Source organism: Cetorhinus maximus, chromosome 1 (genome assembly GCF_964194155.1).
Source record: "Cetorhinus maximus chromosome 1, sCetMax3.hap1.1, whole genome shotgun sequence".
Classification (NCBI taxonomy): domain Eukaryota; kingdom Metazoa; phylum Chordata; class Chondrichthyes; order Lamniformes; family Cetorhinidae; genus Cetorhinus; species Cetorhinus maximus.
Window position 1 is genome coordinate 187942004 of NC_135879.1, and position 19618 is coordinate 187961621.

Sequence of the window (19618 nt, forward strand, 5' to 3'; positions counted from 1 at the left end):
CACGACCGACGTCACCCTGTGTAATTTTATGCATCAGCGAGCGGGCCCCACCCCCACTCACCAACCAGAAGATGCTGGCCTTAGTTTTTTCTTCATAGGTATATATGAGCAGAAGTAGGGCACTCAGTCACTCAAGCCTGTCCACATTCAATTAGATTAGGGCAAGCTGTACTTGAACTTCATTTACTCATCATTGCTCTAAAACCTTTGATACCCTCAGCTAACAAAAGTCTATTAGCCTTTTTGATTGCTATTTGTATTTCTTAGTTGTGTATAAAAATCCAAACCCTGAACAAATATGACACTCACTTAGTTGATATTGTAGGTAAAGGCGGTGTTTATGAAGGAAATTTCCGTTCAAATGATTATTCAGACCCTCCTATGTGGCCGTCAGAAGCAGCAAAACCTAAGTGCAGTGATCCTTAGCAGAAACACTGACTTTCCCTGTCCACTGCCATTAATATGGCCCAGAGAGCAAGTATCTACTTATTAAACATTGTGTCCATTTGATATTGTAACCAGCAGTGATGGGTTGGCTTTGATAAAAACATCTTTGTGGCTGAATAAATATGACTGTTTTAACTGCATTAATAGGAGTCCTGTGTTTAATTGTGTAGGAGAAAGTTAGAGACATGTTTTTGCACTCAAAATTAATACATGTTACTCAGGCCACCCACATGGTCAGTTTGTAAAATGAAAAGTAGACATGTCTTCTCACACCCCACCCCCACCCTCTCATACCACATGCACAGATGTGACTATTTCTGTAACTGTAGGACATGTAGTTATTCATCTACGCTGCGGCTGGCAGAGAGCACATTATTTACTTATTTTCTCCAAACCATTTAAAACTCCTAACTGCACTGTTTCTGAGCGCCTCACCGACAAACATCTTTCCACATAATTACAATGTAGATGTTCACCTCTCCCCTAATCAACTAATTAATCAGAGTAATCTCCAACTGATCATGAGGAACCCTGTGTCCTAAAATCCATGACGCCATGCACACATATGACCATAATCTATAATGAATTAAAATCTTTTTTCTGCACACGCATCCTGGCTACAAAATCTTACTTCTTGCTTTTAGCTTTTCCATTCTGTAGTTCTATTTATAATGGTAGCTGATTATGTAAATGCGTCACACTGTGATACACCCTCTTCTCAGTGATGGTGCTATCGCAGCTCAGTTTCATTAACAGCGCAATTGCCAACGATTTTTCATGGCCTGTCCAGCCTTATGATTGGCAGGCAGGCCAATTGGCCAGGCGGCGTTTACATTTTTCTTGAAACCTCATCCAAGGTCAAGATGAAATCTCCATTAGGAAATAAAATAAACAAGAATATCTGGGGACAGCATTTTTATGAGGGATGCTTTCAGGTGCTTGATTGTGCTGCATGGACATTTTTTGCAGCTTTTTAGAGCTTTATTTTATTACTTGGAGGTCTGCAGCTCCCCGAGGCATCTGTCTGCCTTCAGGGAGCTCTCTCGCAGCGCTCACCTGTGCCCACGTGACGTCGTCGCCCGCCCTCTTCCCATCCCCACCTCGGCAGCGCTGAGCTTTTCAGTGCGCGTTTCATGCTGGCTGGTCATTAATTGGCCAGCTAGCGTGAAATCGTGGTCGGGGGACCGATCGCAGTTGGGGGCCCATTTCCCGACCACTCCCAGGCCCGCCAATTGCGTGTGCCCAACAATAGAAAAATTTAGACCTATGTCTCTGAGCCCCTCAGTCGGTAGAAACTCCTCCGTTCCAGTCAAATCTTGTTCTCTGCTGTTAATTTTGCAATTTAGCTACAAATTATTGTATAAAACCAAAGTATTGTATTACATGGGGAGTGAAATTAAAATGGAGACGGTGGCATTCCCTGGTTCAATTATCCCCTGCCCTCTAACCCCACTTCAGCTGAAGACTACATATGGTCTTTAATTCCTGGGAGCAATGCCACAAGCTGTCAACCATAAATTAACACTTTTACAAAATACAGGTGTATAGCACTTGACACTGATGTGTGTTGTATATCACAGTAGGTTTTGAAGGAAATTTTGTTTGAATTGTACATTTAATGAAGTCACTGCAAAAAAAAGTTGTGTGTAATATTATAAAAGTTATGGCCTGAGTTTTTCCCTCGTCAGGCACGTCAATCAATGACCAGCCAGCGTGAAACACCTGCTGAAAAGTTCAGCTCTGCCAGGGTGGGGGCAGGAAGAGGGCAGGAGATGATGTCACTGGAGGCACAGTTGAGCACTGCGAGAGAGCTCCCTGAAGGCAGACAGCTGCGTCAGGGAGCTGCAGATCTGCAAATAATAAAACTAAGTATAAAAAGGCTGCAAAAAAATGTCCATGCAGCAAAATCAAGCACCTGAAAGCATACCTCATAAAAATGCTGTCCTCAGATATTTCTTTTTATTTCCTAACGGAGGTTTCATCTCGCCCTTGGATGAGGTTTCATGAAAAATGTAAAACCCGCCTGGCTGATTGGCCTGTCCGCCAACCATAAGGTTGGACAGGCCACGAAAAATCGCATTCAATTGTGCTGTTAATTTACATGTGTAAGGAGACTCATATGGATGATGAATGTTGGCACAGACCAGTCAGGCCAAATGGCTTGTTTCTGTGCTATAACTTCTTCGTAAGGATTTGCTAATGGCTCAAAATATGACAGTAAAACTTGACCAGTCGGTGAATATTTCCTGAATTCTGTGAAATATCTCTTATTACAACACAGAAATTGTCTTTTTTTTTAAACATAATCTCTACCCTTTCCTGAAACACTTACAATACAAGGTGAACAACATGACTAAAACATAATTCTAGGCATTGATTAGTACTGCTTCATAACGTTGTTAGAAAGTCTAATCGAGCAGTCACATTTGGACTCTTCTGTTGAAGAGTCATACGGACTTGAAACGTTAACTGTGTTCCTCTCCGCAGATGCTGCCAGACCTGCTGAGTTTTTCCAGGTATTTTTATTTTTGTTTTGGATTTCCAGCATCCGCAGTTTTTTGCTTTTACATTTGGTTCTCTCCAGTTTAGTAGCAAAAGGTGATAGCAATGTTATGCTTTTGTTTTTCCTCAAGTGCAACTTTCACTCCCAGACTCAATGAGTATAAGCCATGGTTTCACGCAGAAGTATCTAGCAGCTCAGCTGCATTTTCACTGGGGATCAGAAACTACTTCAGGATCAGAACATACAGTGGATGGTATCCAGTATGCTGCTGAGGTAATACTATGAGCCTTTGTTTATTTACTATACAAAAATCAGTGACTATTTTGTTCATCACTATTGAAGGGGAGATGAATTTCACGTTGGATTCATTTTTAACAAAAGTAATATAAGAAAAAAATGATCCATAACTGAAATCATTATCCAGTAAAGCAATGCTACATTTCTATGCTGGGTGAAATCTAAATTATATGTGCTAATATTATAATTGTATGGAGCAGTTGGCCATTTTACTGAAGCTGAACAGAATATTGGAGATTGGTAAGGTCGTTTCCGAATATAAAAGTTCTTCTGAGTATAATGCTAATGCATTCATCACACAATGTAAAGTTCATCACCTATGATTTTAAAACCTACAGCATTACATAGGGGAAAGAAAAAACAAGATAACATGGACACCAGAAATCTGAAATCAAAACAGAAAATGCTGGAAACAATCAGCAGGTTAGGCAGTGTCTGTAGAGTGAGAAACATTCACAGATGCCACCTAACTTTATAAGTGCTTACAATATTTTCTGTTTGTACCGAGAGGTGATACTGTTAAGGTTCTACTATCTTTACCCCCCACCCCCCAGCAAGGTAAATTTATTCAGTCAAAATTACCGTCAGCCTTAATCCTCAACTGAGAAGAATTTCAAATGATTATAAGAGCTTAGTCAGCTATGCTAGCTATAGATTTGGTCTTAAAATAAAATGCTCTTCCTCCCAGGAGTGTTTAGACTAAGCAAAGATATCTCAGAATAAAATATACAAGGTGTATTATAGCAGAAATAGCTCTTCTGAAGAGTTAGCTTCTTTCAGAACATAAAATCCCGCAATGAAGAATTCTCAAGAAATTAGGGCCCTGAGGCTTTACAAATTGATTTACAACTTTTATAATGGTTACTTAATAATACTTTATTCTAAGATTAAATCTTGGATTACCTTATAGCAATGGTTGGAATATTACAAAGTGTAAATGTAAGACACTCTAATCTGTCTAAAATATAAATACAAAGTACACATCAATTCACCTAAAAATAAATGAAATATACAAATATGCTTAGAGATAAATGCAGGATATTCAAACAAATAACAAACTAGTTTATAGTTACAATCAAAGTATAGAGCATAGTTTCTGCCTTTGCCTCAGCTACAGGGAGATCTAATAAAGACCTTGACCCTTCTTCAGCCTTGGAGGTCTGAACCCTGTGTAAATCTAACAATCTAATTTTTTTTAAATCTGTTGTTTTTATTATAACAAAGTCATTGCCTAACATCTTCTGAGGTTCTTCATTTGAGAGAAATGTTGACAGGTCAAAAACATGCTTTTCTGAAAATCAGGTGCAGCATTTTGGTTGTAAATAATTTCAAGGCTCTGTCTCCCTGTCTGGTAAAAGTCTGGGAAAGCCTCCTCAAGACCTTTGCATTCTGTATATAATTTTCTCTCTCTTTCTCTGCTCTTGGCAAAGATTTTTTTTATCTGAGTTAAAATTTTAACCCTTTCATTAACTGGGTTAAATCCTTAACAATACCAGATCATGAGTCACATCTCAGATTGACCATATGACAATAAGAAGTAGGAGCAGAAGTAGGCCATTCGGCCCATCGGGTCTGCTCCGCCGTTCAATGAGATCATGGCTGATCTGATAATCCTCAACTCCACTTTCCTGTCTTATCCCGAAAACCTTGATTCCCTTACTGATTAAAAGTCTGTCTATCTCAGTCTTGAATACACTTAATGACCCAGCTTCTACAATCCTTTGTGGTAAAGAATTCCACAGGTTCACTGCCCTCTGAGAGAAGAAATTCCTCCTCATCTCCTCATCTCTGTCTTATTATTAGTGTAAATCCTGCTTTAACAGGCATCTAGCAGAATTTGTGATAAAAGCTACTTTTACACCATGGACTACTTCAAATACAGTGTCTCCTTCAATTTGGAAGATATTAGCATGTAATTCAGCCAGCACGTTAAGGAAACCAGTATTAATTAGGTAAGTGCATTGAGCTAACCATTTATGTTTGCTTTCTGGGTTAGGTTCAAGCTCAAGGCAGTTTTCACTGTGTCAATGGATAGTGGCTTCCTAGGCTGTGAAAACAAGATGAAATGTAATATGCAAGTTTAAGACCCTAATTTTAAGCCCCCCACCTGGTAGAAGCCAGGCAGGGAGCAGATAAAATGGGGCCACTCATTGACCTTATCTGATCCTGCTACTTTCTCACCAAGTCCCAATTCTAACCAGCCTGCAGAAAGGAAGGACCTTCCTTAAACATGCATGAGACTGCGATAGTCAGGGGCCTGAGCAGGAGAGCAGTGATGATTTATTTGTCAGGCCAGACCTGTCAGGAAGTGGATCATAGACCAGAAGAGGCCCAGCAGGGAAGTTTGACACATTTTATTTAAGGTTTCCTTGTGGGCCAGGAAGAACAGGAGTGCTCCTTCAAATCTCTACCTTTCTGCAGTCTCTTCCTCCGCTCCCTGCCCCAATCATGCCTTCAGGCCCACATCTTCACTTGTCAGCTGAGGACCATTCCTACAAGTCCCCAGTTATGGCCTCTCATCAGTGAACTCCCACTCCAATGTACTGGCCAGATACTGTAGGACAACAGCAAGATTTATTCTAGTGAGGCCCAGCCACAAAGATCAGCTATGCATCCTCCCTGGACTCCCCAGAAATGCCATCCAATTCAGGGATTGCATGCTCCTTTTTCATCCCTCCCATAAATCAGATCCAGTAGTGGTTTTTTTAAGCCTATCTTCAAGCACCGTTTTGTTCCAGCTCTGGGGAATAGGGGAGAGCTGGTGGAAGGATACCAGGCTGATTACATGCCCATTGAACTGCATCATGAACACTCCTTCCATGGCCAACAAGTCCTAGCATGGAACTTGAACTTGAGCTTCAGGCCCAGAGGTAGGGAAGCTACCACTGCACCATAAGACCTCCTCTAATAGAATGGAGCTGAAATAATCCATGTAAATAATAAAAGGACGTCATGAGTGTCTTGGCTTACCTGATACTCGCTATTGAGTGATGTTGGAACGCTACTACATCAGGGTAAAAAAGCATGTACTTGCTAATGCAGGTAAAAGGATAACAGAAGAAACTGCGGGAAAGTCTTAGAGGTGAGATAGGAGTTCATCAAGACGTACAGCTACACATTAAACTGACTTCTTTTAGGAACAATGTTGATCAGATGTCCTGGATCAAACTCACACTGTTACAATGATAAGAATGAACCCAATTGCTGGAATCTTTACGTTGGTAATTTGTACTTATTATTGCTGCAGATGCACATTGTTCATTTTGCTGCCAAATATGGACATTTGAATAAGGCAAGACTGAAAGCAGATGGTATCGCTGTGCTGGGGGTATTATTTCAGGTAAGGTGTCATCAACATACCAAGGCTGGGCTTTTCACATTCTCTTTTAGAGATTATTCGTTATTTTTAAATCTCTCCCTCTCACATTTAGCCCATTTTCTTTGTACCTATATTCAGTCTCTTGAACTTAACATCCCTTTTTCCTGCAATGGTACAGGACTTTAAAACCTATGCTTGCTACTCCATCGTGATTTATCATAACTTCTCCTTTACAAAGGTGCCCTTTGCAAAAGGCCTTGTTCATAATCTTGCTTTTTCAATAATAGCTTTAAAAAGTACAGATATCAGGTCCTGCAAGAATCTGTATTGACATTTAGTGTAGTCCCATTTACGTTAATTCATTCATGTGCATGCTCTGCCCAAAGGCAGGTCCTTGGCTCAACACCTGTGATGCTTCATGCTGAGCTGTTTTCACGACAGTTTTTGTCAGTGGTGATTTGCCATTGCCTTCCACTCTTGGGGGTAGGGCAAGGTGGCAGGTCCCAAGTCTACCACAGCCACAGTGGGAATCAAACCTACGCTGTAGGCGTTATTGTGAGCCACATGTTAGCCATCTAAGCTAACTAGCCCCCTTCCCATTAATGAATGCATACCGAAAAGTATACAGGGAACATGATGGTAATGTCCTATTCTAGCATAAAAATCGGATAATAGTCAGGGGTCACTGACTCCCATGCATAAGTGTTCACAAATTACAGATCTGGTCATATTTTAGTTGTGGATAATTTAAGAACTGCTGTTGTTAGCACCAAACCCACCATGTCCATGTCCTTTTAAATATAATTCAGTGGCAAATATCCTCTGGTAATAGATGAGCGGTCTGAAGCTGTTACTTAAACAGCTCCAAGTAAAAAACAACCTTCGCATATTCTAAAGAATTTTAGCTAAAATTGCATTTTATTCTCTTATAACATTTTAGTGATGATGTAAGTAGCCTTGAAACCACGCAATTTTAAATTTGCAAAGGTACAGTGTGCAAAAAAACAGCAAGCAACCTGCATTTATAAATCGCCTTTAATATAGAAAAAATATTGATGGCTCTACAAGAAAGGATTATCAGGAATAAATGGATGCTGAGCCAAAGAAGAAGCTATTATGAGAGGTGACCAAAAGTTTTCTCAAAGAGATGGGTTTCAAGGAAGGTCTAAAGAAGGAGAGAGTGCTGGAGAGATTTATGTAACGAATTAAACACATCTCCCTGACATTAAACAAGGGTGCGGAGACTAGTTCAACTGAGGTTGACACCCTTTGTGACTGTGACAAAGGTAAATTTGTCCTTGACCTGTCTGCAACCTTTGAAATGGTTGACCACACCATCCTCCTCCAATGCCTCTCCACTATTGTCCAGTTGAGTGGGACTGCTCTCACCTAATTTCATTCTTATCTATCTAATCATAGCCAGAGTATCACTTGAATGGGGAGGGCGTGTCATAGTGCTGACAGGTTCCAGGAAGAGTAAAGTTAAGTGAGGGCATATGGCACATCTCTCCTAGCCCTCAATGTCATTTACTTTCATCTCAAGGGATGTGCACCCACTTGCAGCGAGAACGAGTCCCACATTCACACTTGCATGTTCTGGCCTCATGAATCACCAGGCCATGATCTTTGCTTTGGTCCATGATGTCCTGTGAGTGAGCTCACTCCGGGAACAGAAAGTTCACATAGAAACAAGAGCGATGCGAGAGATGACTTGAAGCCTTCACCACCATCTAATGGTGCAAACACTGCTGGCGACTGAGATGTGGACATGCCTAGGGATCTCCTCCCCCTGTGCATGTCTTGTCTTCTGCCACTACCACTGAGGAGACACAAATGCCGCTAGAATATCAATGCTGATGAGCTGCCCTCACTCAATGGTGTTCCTGAGGAAGAAGGGTTAGAAACGCTTACATCACACACTTCAAATAAAGATTTAAACACATCACCCTGACAACACACAAGGGAGCGGAGACTAGTTCAACTGAGGTTGACATCACAGGAATGTGAATCTCACAGTGGGACAGTATCACAGAGTGGGAGCAAGGCTAAACCTCGAAATAAGAAGATTTCCAAAGTACAAAATCACAACACCTTCAGTTGACAAGAACAAAGAGAGAACAGGCTCACCAGCAAAAGATGCTGGAGATGAAATTAAAAGCTCAAGAAGCAGAGAGGAAATTCCAAAAGGAGATGAAAAGGAGACAGAGGGAATTAGCTATATTACGGGGAATTAACTTGGTGAAGATTCAAATGTATTAACAAAAGGGCAATTTCTTTACAGTTATAGCACACCCATGACCCAAAAGTGACATCCGTTTTTCTTAACTTTCCTAACTCTAGCACTAAGCCTGGATGCAGCCCTGACATCTGCAGCAGAGGTGGAGGCAGCCAGTTGACTGCTACGTCCTGATGTCTGCGATGACCTTGGCAGATGTCCTCTGGTGGACTGAGGCCTGGGGGGCCCCAGTTTGATAAAAGTCACCTGTTCAGGGGCAGAACATCCTTGATGGTCTGAGAAGCTGGAGTGGATGGGGTCACAGGCAGAGTGTCCTGAAAGGAAGCCCCCAGGGTGTCCAGATGACACTCATCCTCCCTGTCTATAGGCCCCCAAACAGTAATAGAGGTGTACATTAAGCAGGAAATTAGAGATGCATGCAATAAGGGTACAACTGTAATCATGGGTGACTTTAATCTACCTATAGATTGGACAAACCAAACTAGCAATAATGCTGTGAAAGAAGATTTCCTGGAGTGTGTATATGATGGTTTTTTAGACCAATACATTGAGGAATCAACTAGAGAGCAGGCTATCCTAGACTGGCTATTGAGCAATGAGAACGGATTAATTAACAAGCTTGTTCCCACAATCTGTCCCTTGGGGAAGAGCAACCATAAAATAATAGAATTGTTCATTAGGATGGAGAGTGAAGAAGTTGAATCCGAAACGAAGGTCCTGAATCTAAATAAAGGGAACTACGAGGGTATGTGGCATGAGTTGGCAATGATGGTTTGGGGAACGTTACTGAAATGGTTTACAGTGGGTAGGCAATGGCTAATATTTAAGGAACGTATGCATGAATTACAACAATTATTCATTCCTGTCTGGGGCAAAAGTAAAACAGGAAAAGTGGCTCAACCATGGTTTACAGAAGAAATTAGGAGTAGTATTAGATCCAAAGATGAGACATATACAATTGCCAGAAAAAGCAGCAAGCCTGAGGATTGGGAACAGTTTAGAATTCAGCAAAAGTGGACAAAAAGATTGATCAAGAAGGGAAAAATGGAGTATGAGAGTAAACTTGCAAGGAACATAAAAACTGACTGTAGAAGCTTCTATAAATATGAGAAGAGAAAAAGATTAGCAAATACAAACATAGGTCCCTTACAGTCAGAAACAAGGGAAATTATAATGGGGAACAAAGAAATGGCAGAAGAATTGAACACATATTTTGACTCTGTCTTCACAAAAGAGGACACAAATAATTTCCCAGAAATGTTAGGGAACCAAGGGTCTAGTGAGAGGGAGGAATTGAAGAAAATCAGTATTACAGTATTAGTAAAACAAATATGGTGCTAGGGAAATTAATGGGATTAAAGGCTGAAAAATCCCCAGGGCCTGATAATCTATACCCCAGACTACTAAAGGAAGTGGCCCTGGAAATATTGGATGCATTGGCGGTCATCTTCCAAAATTCTATAGACTCTGGAGCAGTTCCTACAGATTGGAGGGTGGCAAGTGTATTCCCACTATTTAAAAAAGGAGGGAGAGAAAAAACAGAGAATTACAGACCAGTTAGCCCAACATCAGTAGTGGAGAAAATGTCAGAGTCTATTATAAAAGACGTGGTAACAGAACACTTGGAAAGCATTAATGGGATTAGACAAAGTCAGCATGGGTTTATGAAAGGGAAATCATGCTTAACTGATCTACTGGACTTTTTTGACGATGTAACTATTAGAATAGATAAGGGAGAACCAGTGGAAGTGATGTATTTGGATTTCAAGAAGGCTTTAGATAAGGTCCCACGTAAAGAGGCTAGTGGGCAAAATTAAAGCACATGGGATTGGGGATACTGGCACAGACTGAGAACTGGTTGATAGACCGGAAACAGAGAGTGGGAATAAATGGGTCTTTTTCTGGGTGGCATGCGGTGACTAGTGGTGTACCGCAGCGTTCAGTGCTTGGGCCCCAGCAATTCACAATATATATAAATGGCTTGGATGGGGGAACCAAATGCAATATTTCCAAGTTTGCTGACGACACAAAACTGGGCAGGGTTGTGATTTGTGAGGAGGATGCAAGGGGGCTTCAAAGCGATTTAGACAAGTTGTGTATGTGGGCAAACACGTGGCAGATGCGGTATAATGTGGATAAATGTGAAGTTATATGCTTCAGTGTGAAAAACAGAAAAACAGAGTATTATTTAAATGGTGATATATTGGGAAATGTGGATGTATAAAGGGATCTGGGTGTCCTTGTACACCAGTCAATGAAAGTAAATAGGCAGGTGCAGCAAGCAAGTAGGAAGGCAAATGGTATGTTGGCCTTCATTGCAAGGCGATTTGAGTTCAGAAGTAGGGATGTCTTACTGCAGTTATACAGGGCCTTGGTGAGACCACACCTGGAGTATTGCGTACAGTTTTGATCTCCCCTGCCTAAGAGAGGATATACTTGGTATAGAGGGAGTATAGCGAAGGTTCACTAGGCTGATACTGGGGATGGCAGGACTGTCGTATGAGGAGAGATTGGTTCGACTGGGCCTCTATTCACTAGAGTTTAGCAGAATGAAAGAGAAGCAGATTGAAATGTGTAAAATTCTAACAGGGCTAGACAGACTGGATGCAGGGAGGATGTTTCCCCTGGTTGGGGAGTCTAGAGCCAGGGACCACAGTCTCAGAATACAGAGTAGGCCATTTAGGACTGAGATGAGGAAGAAGTTCTTCACTCAGAGGGTGATCAACCTGTGGAATTCTCTACCACAGAAGGCTGTGGAGGCCGGGTCACTGAGTATATTTAAGAAAGAAACTGATAAATTTTTGGATATTAAGGGCATCAGGGGGTAAGGAGAGAAAGCGGGTATATGGCGTTGAGATAGAGGATCAGCCATGATCATATTGAATGGCGGAGCAGGTTTGATGGGCTGAATGGTCTACTCCTACTCCTAGCTTTTATGTTTCTATGTTTCTTCACATACAGTATAAATTGTTGGCTTCCCTCTTATATTGGTATTCTTGCGAATGTCCTGATGAGTGCAAGACGAAAAACTTAGACATGACTCTTTTTCAGCAATAAAAGCTAATTCTTCAGCAAGCTTTTTTGTCACCTGCCCTAAAATCCCCTTGTGTGGTTGAGCATCAAATTTAGTTTGACAACACTCCTGTGAAACACCTCTTATTATGTCTTATTACATTAAAGGTATATAAATACAAGTTGTCGTTGTTTTTTCCTGCTTTGCAATGCAGGTGAAGTCTGAGTTTACTGTTTAAACAGTTTATACAAAGGTTAAGTTCTTCAACTGCATAAACTGTAGAATGCATAAGGCTATATTTTCAGAAAATAGGCTATATCCCTGAGCTCTTGCAGGAATGAGGAACCTCACATGCCATGGTACACAGCACATTTCCATAGAAGAACTCAAAAACTCTAGACTTAAAATTTTACATTGAGTTACATTAGCTTCCCAGGAGAGTCTTGACCACAGACTGGCATTATCCCAGTCATATTTGTTTCTTTTGCAGATATGGAGATCAAGCTAGAGACAGGAATGTTTCAATGCAATTATTTCCTGTGCCAGAAGGAGCCAAGCAATAATGTGGGAAAGTTACTTGAAACCAAACCCTGTTTATTCCATTTTAAGTGAAAAGATATTCTAGTTTACAATTGTCAATATCTTATCAATTATATGATTAAGGTTTTTTAATGTCAATTACATTGTTAGGGTTAAGAGAAATAGGTGATGAGTATTAATTGTCTGTGAGCATATATAAATAGGGGATAGCTGGGACACTGAGTATGTGAGAGGAGAGCAATGAGACTTAACCAGTTAATAAACTCTCTTGATAAAGAAAAGCTCTGTGTCTTGGTTTTGGATTCACCAACTAGCTTGGATCCTGTTAACAACAATGATGTTGTTCCATCTAGGGAAAAATACTAATTTGGCAAAGTCACAACAATTCTTTACACACAACCTGCTCTTGCTGTGTATTTTCTTATGCTTACCAGAAGTTAAGTTTAAATTACTTTCTCGTAATGTTTCTCCTGATTCATACAGTGAATAAATAAAAAAATGTAAAATATGAATTCAAATTTAAAAGAAATAAAAAGATGCACTTTAAGGAAAAGAAATCTTTCTACATCTTGCTGCTGGCATCACACACTGTGAATCTTTTCTGCAAGATGTCAATACGCGATATTTATTATGTATTTAACTCATTGCAGCAAAAATAACATTTCAGTGTTCTGTCTGACAAAGGTCTAGTGGTGGTTGGGGGGCGGCGGGGGGGGGGGTGTGGGTGGGGGGAGCGCGGGGGGGTTGATGGTGGTCAGGCAGTGAGCTGACAGGTCACAGGGACCTTATTTTGCCTGAAGAAAACATTCCTCCCTCCTGGCCCACAAGCAGTGCTATAAAGACACTTAACTCTTTGATTCAACCTTTCTCACCTCCTTTAAGCTGCTGACTTTCTCAAGGCCCAGGAAAACCAGCTGCTTTAGTTAAAAATAGACGATTGAAATAATTGTGGGAAGCCTCATTATAATATTTAAATAATCAAATCATTCCCTAGGAGCAGATTGGTCGCCCAATCTTCATTCTGCTTCCATTAAAACTTGAAGTAGGTGGGTTCGAGGCGGGTTTAGTTCTAATTTTTTTGTATTTAACTTCTGACACAATCCCAAACGAATGTGTTTATGTTGCAGGTTGGAGCAGAAGATAATAAAAATTATGATCATATTTTTGATAAACTTCAAGACATTGCTGAAGAAGGTAATTGATTGCTGAATTAATCAACCTATTATATGTAAAATCAGAAGTGTTTATCTATTTATATTAAGGAACGCATTTGGAATTATTATTGTATTGTTGCCAAGTTAACTGGTCACATTGAGTTCAAGTAATTCTAAGTTCACCAAAGAACCAATGTTTTCCTTGAAATCTTTTGTCTGCAGATTCCTGCAGGGCTTAATTCATATTGGTTGCTGTTTCATCCAAGACATTAACAGTTTGTTTCTCTTCGTTGGCACTGGTCCTGTCAGCAGGTTGTCATGTTCTCCCCCTCACAGTCCCACTGCACAGTCTGTCTGGTCTGCACCCAACTTTCCGATCCCTTTTGGGTGCATCACTGCAGATGCTGGAAATCTGAAGCAAAGGCAGAAAATGCTAAGCAGCATCTGTGGGAAAACAGTCAATTTAATATTTTCAGGTTTGGACCCATATCCAGAGCTGGAAAATGTTATATATGAACAGCATTTTAGAAAGGAACAGCACAGGTGGAAGGGGGAGGAGACAAAAGCTAAAACATGCGCAGAAAGAAAAGAAAGTGGAGAAAGGGATTCAAATATGACCTACCCAAAAAAACGTGTCTGAACCAGCCAGTTATCACCCTATCAACATTCTCTTAGTTATCGGGCGGAATCGTCCCAGATTTGCAGTAAGTGTGGTAGCGGCAGGTAAAACGATGTTTTACCCGCTGGGCGCAATGGCTGGTTTTCATGCCGTATCGTCCCAAATCCGTCGCATTAATTATGCATTCCAGGGAAACAGACCATTTCCATGGGGGGCGGGCACTCATTTGCCCGCCACAATATTACCTCGCCGCTTCATCACGCCAGGTGCCATATTTAAAGTCCAGCTGCACGCACACATCTCAGTGCTTCGAGCCCATGACTACAGCATAGAAGATGTCCATGAAAGGCAAAAAGACTGCAGCCCCCAAGTTTAAGGACGCGTCACTGGATGCCGTAGAGGCCCGCCGTGATGTCCTCTACCCCTGCTGTGGCCGCAGGATGGGCAGCGCATCACCGATCCACCATGGCAGGCTGTGGCAGTGGTGACCAGTGCCAATGCTGCACAGAAGAGGTTGGCCATCCAATGCAGATAGAGGACGAATGATCTCATCCATGCAACCAGAGTATGACAGCCATCTCATCACTCTAAACTCACTCACTCAAAGCTCATCATACATTCACTGACATCTCACTCAATGTCAGCTTAAGGGTCTTCACCATCCATTCTCACGCCCACACCCTCACATGCCCACCTGGCCTAATCTCCACTGGACACTACCTCCTCAGCCCTCACCATCTTGAGGCCACTTGCACAGATCAACACAGATCAACACAGATCCACACACACCCTGGGATACCCCTCCTTCCCCAGTACAGCGCTCGTCCTGCAACCTCTTCCCTTGCCTGAGGCCACTTCTCCCTCATTCCCAAGCAAGACCTTGCCCTGCAGTCATTGAAAAGCCACCCACATATGGCTGATCTGGTAGGTAGAGACCTACCTATAAGCCTCCCTAAAAGTGATGTGGTGCTGTTTGTGAAGTCTGGTGCTGATGTCTACGAGTGCTGCCCGAAGCAAGGTAGGCAAACAAACCTTGAGGTCCCGAGCGAAGTGCAGCCCACCAAGTGCACATCGCTTATGTGCTGTTGTGAGACGTTTCCCCGCTGACATGGGCGGACAATCCAGCCATGGGGGGAGGGTGGGGGGGCGATGAGTCCGGCAGGCCATAATGATATGCTGATGTGTTACAATGAGGTTTCCGATGTCCGATGGTGGGAATCGCTGCCCACTATCGGCAGGCTGAGCCAATGATTGCAAACTGCTTTCACACTGTCGTAAAACTGATTGCGCCATATTGTCTGCTCACACCACCGAACATGCCCAACGCCGGCGGGCACAGAAAATTCCGGGCATCAAGTGTATCTGGGCCCTGGCCTAGTTTTTGGCCCTTTAGGTGGATTGCTGCCAAGTGAAGAGTGTAATCAAAGAGCCACAAATTTTTGTGGGAAATTTTTGGGTATCTTTATCTTATGCCACCACTGTGACCTTACTGGCACCTCTTACCTAACTGTGCCAACAATGATCTTGCTGTTCCCCTTCCCTCCAAACTTACCACCCTGGACCTTGCTGTTCGCTGTCTTGTGAATTTCTGCTTTTAGGCTTATGTCCATGTTCACTTGCATCTTTCCATATGTATCTCTGGTACCCCTGCTGCCTTGGGCCTTGCTGTTGTTGGGCTTTTGTTGTTGGCTCTATCTGATCAGTTATTGTGCAGTTAGTTAGCATTATCTTTTCAAAGTTATGTAATGACTTTAGAGACATGGGGGACCATGCAGTACATGCCATCAGAAAACCTGGAACCAAAATGATTAAGGCAATTCTTTAACATTAGTAAGGAAAGGGAAGACAGGCAACAATGTTTTAAAATATCCATTCAGATTGAAAGCATAAATAATATCCATAATCTGATAAGTGCCTACATACAATTTTAGTCCTTTTTTGCAGGTCTTTGGAGCTTAGAGTTTTGAATTGGGACAAATGTTTTCCTGATGAATACAAGATTATGTGGAAATCCCTTACATCTGATGTCCCCTATTTTCCCTCGGTTCTGATTATGCCATAAGCCTGAACTTTACCCTTGGTGGACACGTGTGACCGGCAGGCCCGGGAGTGGCCAGGGAACAGTCTGCCGACCGTGATCGGCCCCTGACTGTAATTTCACGCTGGCTGGCCAAATAGTGCACGCCAAACGCTCAGCGCTGCCGGGGTGGGGGCAGGAAGAGGGCAGACAAATACATCACCATGGGTGCGGGTGAGCGCTGCAAGAGAGCCCTCTGAAGGCAAACAGCTGCCTCAGGGAGCTTCAGAACTTAAAATCATCAAATAAAGGTGTAACAAGCTGCAAGAAAATGTCCATGCATCACAATCAAGCACCTGAAAACATACCTCTTAAAAATGCTGTCCCCAGATGTTTATTTTATTTCCTAACAGAGACCCTTGGATGGGTTTTGATGAAAAACGTAAAGGCCGCCTGGCCAATTCACCCGTCCGCCAACCATAAGGTTGGCTGGGCCACAAAAATTTGATAATTGCACCATTAATGGGCTTAATTGTCCACTTAATTGTTAGCAGGCGCACTTTCGACTTTTGCGCGCGCCCGCTGAGCGAAATATCACGCAAGTGCGCGATGATGTTGGGACACTGGCCTGACATCATGTTGCACGATTTCACACCCAATCTGGTCGGGCGCATGCCCGCCTTGAGGCGTTAAATTCTGCCCATAATGTTTTTCAACTCAAAAACAGAATTACCTGGAAAAACTCAGCAGGTCTGGCAGCATCGGTGGAGAAGAAATCAGGTGACGTTTCGAGTCCTCACGACCCTTCGGCAGAACTGAGTATAGTTAGGAGAGAGGTGAAATATAAGCTGGTCTAAGGTGGGGGGCGGGGGGAGAGAGAAGTTGAGGGTGGGGTGGTTATGGGGATAAGCAAGCAGTGATAGGAGAAGATAATCAAAAGATGTCACAGACAAAAGGATCAAAGAGGTGTTGAAGGTGGTGATATTATCTAAGAAAAGTGCTAATTAAGAATGGAAGGCAGGATACTCAAGGTACAGCTCTAGTGGGGGTAGGGTCAATTTTTAGTTGGGAGATTAACATACAACAGTACATCAGACTTTCCACTTATTTCATTCTATTTCATTTAATGACCTAGATGAACTGGGTACTAAATCGCAAATGGGAATTAATTTTTAAAGGGCAATATATGTTTCCTGGGATGAAACATTTAAGTTATGAAGAGAAGTTGGATAGACTTGGGTTGTTTTCGTTGGAGCAGAGAAGACTGAGGGGTGACCTGATCGAGGTGTACAAGATTATGAGGGGCATGGACAGGATGGATAGGGAGCAGCTGTTCCCCTTAGTTGAAGGGTCAGTCACGAGGGGACATAAGTTCAAGGTGAGGGGCAGGAGGTTTAGGGGGGGATGTGAGGAAAACCTTTTTACCCAGAGGGTGGTGACAGTCTGGAATGCGCTGCCTGGGAGGGTGGTGGAGGCGGGTTGCCTCACATCCTTTAAAAAGTACCTGGATGAGCACTTGGCATGTCACAACATTCAAGGCTATGGGCCAAGTGCTGGTAAATGGGATTAGGTAGGTAGGTCAGGTGTTTCTCACCTGTTGGTGCAGACTCAATGGGCCGAAGGGCCTCTTCTGCACTGTGTGATTCTGTGATTCTGTGATATGTGACCACCAGTATATGATTCTGAAACAAAACTTAAGCGGCAGCTCCTTGGTGGTTCGCTGTAGCCAAGGTTCCTGAAACCTATGCTTAATCCATGAACACCAACGGCGCACTGATAAATTGAGTTGCTGCATCCTCAAGGGCATGTTTTGCTATTTGGTTCTGGAATGTGAGCATCATCAGATAGACCAGTTTCATATTAAAGGCCAACTTCAGATGCCAGGATTGATCTGAGGATGTCCTGCAATCCAGCTCACTGAGTTTCCAGAATTATCACTGTTTGGCACACAACATCACCCTGCCTGGTCCTGGAGGTCACATGGGAGGAAGGGTCCCAGGCCCAGCAAGGGGAATTTGATCAGCAGAAAATAAGCCTTTGTTGGTTGTGAGAGAATTTTATGCAGCTCTTTTACAGGGCAAATATCTTATCATTTTCAAATGGGCCCACTGCCAAGAACATCATCCCAGGGGGATTATAGGATCTGCAAGGACAGGTGTAATCAGAAGTTGGGACTTAGTGCAGGATGGGATATGTATGGCAGATTAGTTTTAGCCATTTGGAGTTTATGAAGGTTCGAGGATGAAAAGCCAGTAAGAAGACCACTGGTGAGATCTGAGCTAGAGGTGAAAAAACATGCATAAGGATTCAGTGTTAGAGGTGCAGTGGTAAAGACAGAAGCAGGTAATGTCGCAGAAGTAGAAATCGCTGATGGATAAAGTGTGGAATTTGAAGGTGTCTCAGGCTTGAGCTGGAAACCAGTAAAATAAAATCAGGAATGCTGTAAATACTTCAACAGGTCAGGTAGTATTTGAGGAGAGAGCAAAAGAGTTAATTGGGGCTAAATTGGAAAACCCTTGAAAAAGGCACAAAGATTGTAATGTGTGATTACCCATGGCTGTTGAATACAGTGCAGGTAGCATGTAAACTTTGTACTGCCTGCTTATTTCAATAATCTCTACATGCAATCAGCACTGACCACGGGGTTCATTGGTTGAATTTATCAGCAGGGGGTCAGTTCAGTGAGTGGCTAGTACCACTTTCAGCGATCCTGCCCCTCTTAGACAGCCTGTTTCTTTTAAAGCGAAGATGCATGGTGGCTGGAGCAGGTGCTGACAGTCATGGTTTGAGAAAATCTGACATGGGCAAGAGTGAAGAATGGCATAACAGGGGATAGAGCGGGCTCCGAGCTTTTCAGAGAATGCACTGCAAGCCTTGAGGGAGGAGGTGGAAAGGACGAGCAATGGCCTTTATCCACAGAGGGACAGTAGGCTCTTCAGACATGTGGTAAAAAGGAGTGGGAGTGGATGTTGTGGAGTTCAATGCAAGGTGTATAGCCCCAAAGGCCTGGGTGTAGTGTCCCCAAGAAGTTCAATGACTTCACACAAGTGGTCAAGGTCAGTGAATGTACTTTTAAACGCCACATCCCACAAATTGCACCACTGGCCTCAGCCACTGCTCAATTCACCACACCTTCATTAAACACCTAACAATCTCTATTGATCAGGCCTCATACTTAACATTTGTATGATTCACCGCATCCTTGCAATATATTACTACTGCTGCAAGCCTTACACCCACATCTCACAGCCAGCACACATTGCCAGCTAACCCACTATGACTGTGACACCAACCAAACTGGCTGCACAACACTCACTGACACACTATTACAGAAAAAGGTGTCACACCATTTGAGAATGCACAAGTCAGTCAAAGGGGGTCATGCAATAGGCCCTGTGGAGGATATGGTGCTGGACCAGCTATATAAATACTGCAGCCACAAGAGACTGGGAATTCTGCAGAGAATAACTCAC

At 42.6% G+C, this 19618-nt stretch overlaps 1 protein-coding gene across 2 annotated transcripts in view; it reads left to right on the forward strand.

The window, feature by feature from the left end:
• Positions 1–19618, forward strand: part of ca9 (carbonic anhydrase IX) — a 138130-nt gene that overhangs the window by 52457 nt on the left and 66055 nt on the right. For both annotated transcript variants that reach the window (XM_078550970.1, XM_078550959.1), the window contains exons 4-6: positions 3081–3223; positions 6495–6587; positions 13483–13549. In XM_078550970.1, coding sequence (XP_078407096.1) covers positions 3081–3223; positions 6495–6587; positions 13483–13549 — 303 coding nt within the window. The remainder of the gene's footprint in view (positions 1–3080; positions 3224–6494; positions 6588–13482; positions 13550–19618) is intronic.